Source organism: Hibiscus syriacus, unplaced genomic scaffold (assembly GCF_006381635.1).
Source record: "Hibiscus syriacus cultivar Baekdansim isolate YM2019G1 unplaced genomic scaffold, ASM638163v2 tig00110221_pilon, whole genome shotgun sequence".
Taxonomy (NCBI): Eukaryota; Viridiplantae; Streptophyta; class Magnoliopsida; order Malvales; family Malvaceae; genus Hibiscus; species Hibiscus syriacus.
Window position 1 is genome coordinate 1359883 of NW_024062635.1, and position 4037 is coordinate 1363919.

At 35.4% G+C, this 4037-nt stretch overlaps 1 protein-coding gene across 1 annotated transcript; it reads right to left on the reverse strand.

Moving 5' to 3' along the window:
* Positions 1-924: 924 nt before the first annotated feature.
* On the reverse strand, positions 925-3171 carry LOC120114281 (fructose-1,6-bisphosphatase, chloroplastic-like). Its single transcript, XM_039135245.1, has 3 exons — positions 2597-3171; positions 1899-2295; positions 925-1521 (listed from the first exon to the last, which is right to left on the reverse strand). Exons 1-3 carry the CDS (start codon positions 2999-3001, stop codon positions 1121-1123), a joined length of 1203 nt encoding a protein of 400 aa, XP_038991176.1. The 5' UTR covers positions 3002-3171; the 3' UTR covers positions 925-1120.
* Between the last annotated feature and the right edge of the window lie 866 nt (positions 3172-4037).

Genomic DNA, 4037 nt, shown 5'->3' on the forward strand with positions numbered 1-4037 from the left:
CATCAGTGTCGACCCTCGATAAAACTCCCATTGACCTTTCGTTGTAACATGCCATTGTTTACCGTAAAGAAGCATTCAAAAGTTCGTCGATTTTTAAGCTACTGTTACCGTTTTTCCTCGATTCCGGTTGATTCCGACGTCCATAAGTCATACCGCTGCCACCATTCGAACCACCATGCTATTCCAATCAAAACCCAACCATTCGACAACGACGATAATGGCCGGACATGGCCGCGACCGTTTGGGTTAGGAAATTGAAATTGGGATTTAAGGATTTTTTATCACGGTAAGGACAACAGTTGATCAATGGGTGGGTGGCGACGGGTGGGTGACCGTTCGACGATGGCGATGGTGGCCGGAGATGGTTAGCGATGATTGATAATTGGGTTGAAATGAGAGATTTTAATTTTTAGGGTTTTTTTATAATTTCAGTAAAAATGATTTTTTGTAAATAAGTTAATTTTTTTTTCTAATTAAAAATAATATTTTTATTATTAAAAAAATAAACGATGAGCACCTAAAAGTATAACTGAGAAAACGTTAAACATCTATTTTTCATAATTTAGGCCCTTATTTTTGTATTAAGCCTATGTTTTTTTGAAATCAGTTTAAAAAAAAAAAGTGGTTGGCGTGATTCATATATTAGCAAAATGGTGTATTTGATAAAGAAACCAATGAGTGAAACAACAGCCTTCAAAATAGCTTTAGAAAACTTAGCAGAGCAACCTCTTTCACTGAAGTATTAATCATTCCCTCTTCTCTTACTTTGAATCTGATGAAACCAACAACTAAACACATACATATACAAATCACTATCAACAAAAAGGGAAAACCATTCATCGTTAAACCACACACTTTACCCAGAAATTACATTTTTCGCATGTTATTAACGAAGACCGAAACAGTCTTTTATGGTACAAAACAGATTGCTGTATGCTGATATTCAAACTCCAAACCTACCGAATGTTGAACTTTAACGATGATTACATGAACCGACTGAGCTAACATCCAAGATTCGAAGATGATTTATTTCGTATTTGTCATCTCTGGGTTACGATTCTCGGGAAAAAGTATTTAACAATGCAAAACAAGTGACAAACTGTTCAAGAGAACAAAGTGATCAAACTTCATATCCAGGGTTTACTTTCTGTTGAACATCTCCATAACTTTCCAACTCATCTATATCTTCACAGCTACCCAAAAAGAGAGGCAATCTTTGATGCAATTTCACTGGTTGGATCGAAAGAATTCTACGTTTACCATCCGAACCTTTTCCTCCAGCTTGCTCCGCAAGAAAACTGAGAGGACTTGCCTCGTAAACCAGTCGCAGATGATCCCTTGGATTCATTGCTATTCCACCATACAAGAGAGTCCTATGGAAATCAGCAACCAACGAACATATATAGCGAGCTGAATATTTCTTTGGGTATTTGCCTTTGCCTTGTCTCACTGTATCAATATATTGCCTTAGACCTTCAGGCCAATCGAAATACCGCGCATCGTTGACAGAATATATTTGGCCTGCAATCATCGATATAGGCAGTTCACTAATCATCAATTGGATCGAAAGAAATCATTATCACTTTCATACAGTAAAGAGTTCCCGCTTAATCAAACTGGTAACAAAGAGCGTCATCGGCATGAAATCCAAAGATTCTATGAAATTAATGAAGCAGATATCAGACATATCTCATCAGAAAGATCATTAATTGGATTGAAAGAAATCAGTATCAGTTTCTTACTCTCAATTCTCAAAAATCTCTTGTTTGCAAACAATAAAGATTTCCCATTTAATCAAACTGCTAATGAAGACCATCACCAGTAAGAAATCCAAACAAATCTCATCTAAATTGATTCATAACAAGAACAATTTAACTGTCAAGACATTGGTATATTACCTCGAGGCGGAATTCTAATGCTAGGATGTGTGAGAATAAAGTCTCCTGTTGAATGATCCAAGGTAAATGCATGTGTCCCCGAGCCAAAGCTAGCACATAGAATCGTGGCAGATGAATAGAGGACATAGCCGGCAGCTACGAGCTTCGTCCCGCTCTGTAGCGAATTAAGCAATGCCTTCTCTTCCACAGGTTGATTATCGAGCTCCGTGAGCCTGTTATATATCCCAAAGATTGTTCCAGTAGGAATGGAAGCATCTATATTTCGAGAACCATCGAGGGGATCCAATACCACCACAAAGGGACCATCATCATTGATCCAAATTGGACCATCATCTTCCTCTGATGCCATGACTGAAGCTTTACCTGAATTTCTAAGAGATGACAACATGATTTCATTCTGCAGAAATTAAAAAAATATAAAAAAAAACTAAATTAGCAGATCACAAGACTTTAAGTCCTTTTTCCCTATACAATTGCAAACCAAAATTTCAACAGATTACATTCTTTAAAATCAAACTATTTCTGTATCAAATTCAATCTCTCACCCTGAAATTACTTGCTAAAGAGTCTTGACAACACACTAAAACCAGTTGCAATGATTTAATCATTCATAATATTAAAAGTTCATGTAACTTAAACTACTTAAGGGGAAAAAGAGAGCAAAATTTATATGATGAAATTAGCATAGTAAAACATACTGCCACAAGATCAAGCGGTTTCGGCTTATCCCTATCAGAAGAAGCGGCTCCGGAGAGAGCTGAATGTTTGGCGAGAGCAGAATTAAAGGGAGAAGCCACAAGAGCAGCAATTCTCTTGCAAGCAAATTGTAAATGGTAAAGCAAAACAACTAAGTCATCTCCCACATCTAGTCCACCTTTCCCAACATAATCCATCAGCGAAGAAATCCCATTTCCACCATAACCAACAGAAGTCATTTCCATCTGCGCCTTGGCTAAAAACCCGGAAAAAGAAGCCATTTTTGGTGGGGTGTAAAAGCTCAACCTTTCCCTAAGAAAAGAGTGGGGTTTTGGAGGGAAAGGACTGGAAGTTATATGGAAAAAGGGAGATGGATACGAGATTGTGGGAGACAATAATTGTTGCATATTAGAAGTTGATGAACTGGTAATCGGAAATGGAATGATGAAATCATCTCATATCAAAACTTTGAGGATTAAAGATCGAATCTTTCAAAGGAGCTTAAGGATTTTGGTCGGAGAAACGGTGGAAGGACAAAAAGGATTGAAAAACGTCAGCTGAGGAGGTTCGGTTATCTAAGTTCTTTTCAAGATAACGCTATCCAAATATGTTTGTTGCCCCGGCTTATTAAGTGAAAATAGATAAAGTTTTTGAAGTATACGGGCTGAGTATTTGTTTGGGCAAAAATGTCAGAATAATGCACAGGGGATTGTCTTCGGAAAGGTCGACTAATATACGATTAATATATGACGTTATTAGATATATTAAAATATATTTGATAAATTTAGTTTAGCGCTATCGGAAATATCGAGTAATAATAATGTAATAGGTGGAAATCATGAAGAAATATTAAAAAATTTGGCAACCGGCAAACTTAGCTTGTCGGTTTGTGTCGATACTTTATAAAAATATATTGATCCATAGCAATATAAAAAGTAAAAAAATGATAAAACCGGTCTATAAATGACAAAACAGGTAAAGCGCTAACGGATATATTGAAAGTGTCGATACTTTATAAAAATGTATCTATCCATAACAATATAAAAGGTAAAAAAATGACAAAACTGGTCTATAAATGACAAAACAGTTAAAGCGCTACCAGATATGTTGATAGTGTCGATACTTTATTGTAAGTATCGACACTTTTGGAATTTAAAAGAAAAAAAGTTATAGCGCTAATAAAGTGTCGATACTTTATAAAAATGTATCGATCCACAACAATATAACAGGTAAAAATATGACAAAATTAATCTCGAAATGACAAAATTGATAGTAAAAAAATGTGCTTGTATGATCATTTTTATTTTAGAATTTTCATTTTTTAATACAAAAAGTTGGATATTTTAAGCAAAACCCAGTAAGAAAATAACAAAAACTTTACAGTAACAAAATAATAACATTGGGAAACCCACCATGTTATTAGTTTCTCAAAGTACAAAAACT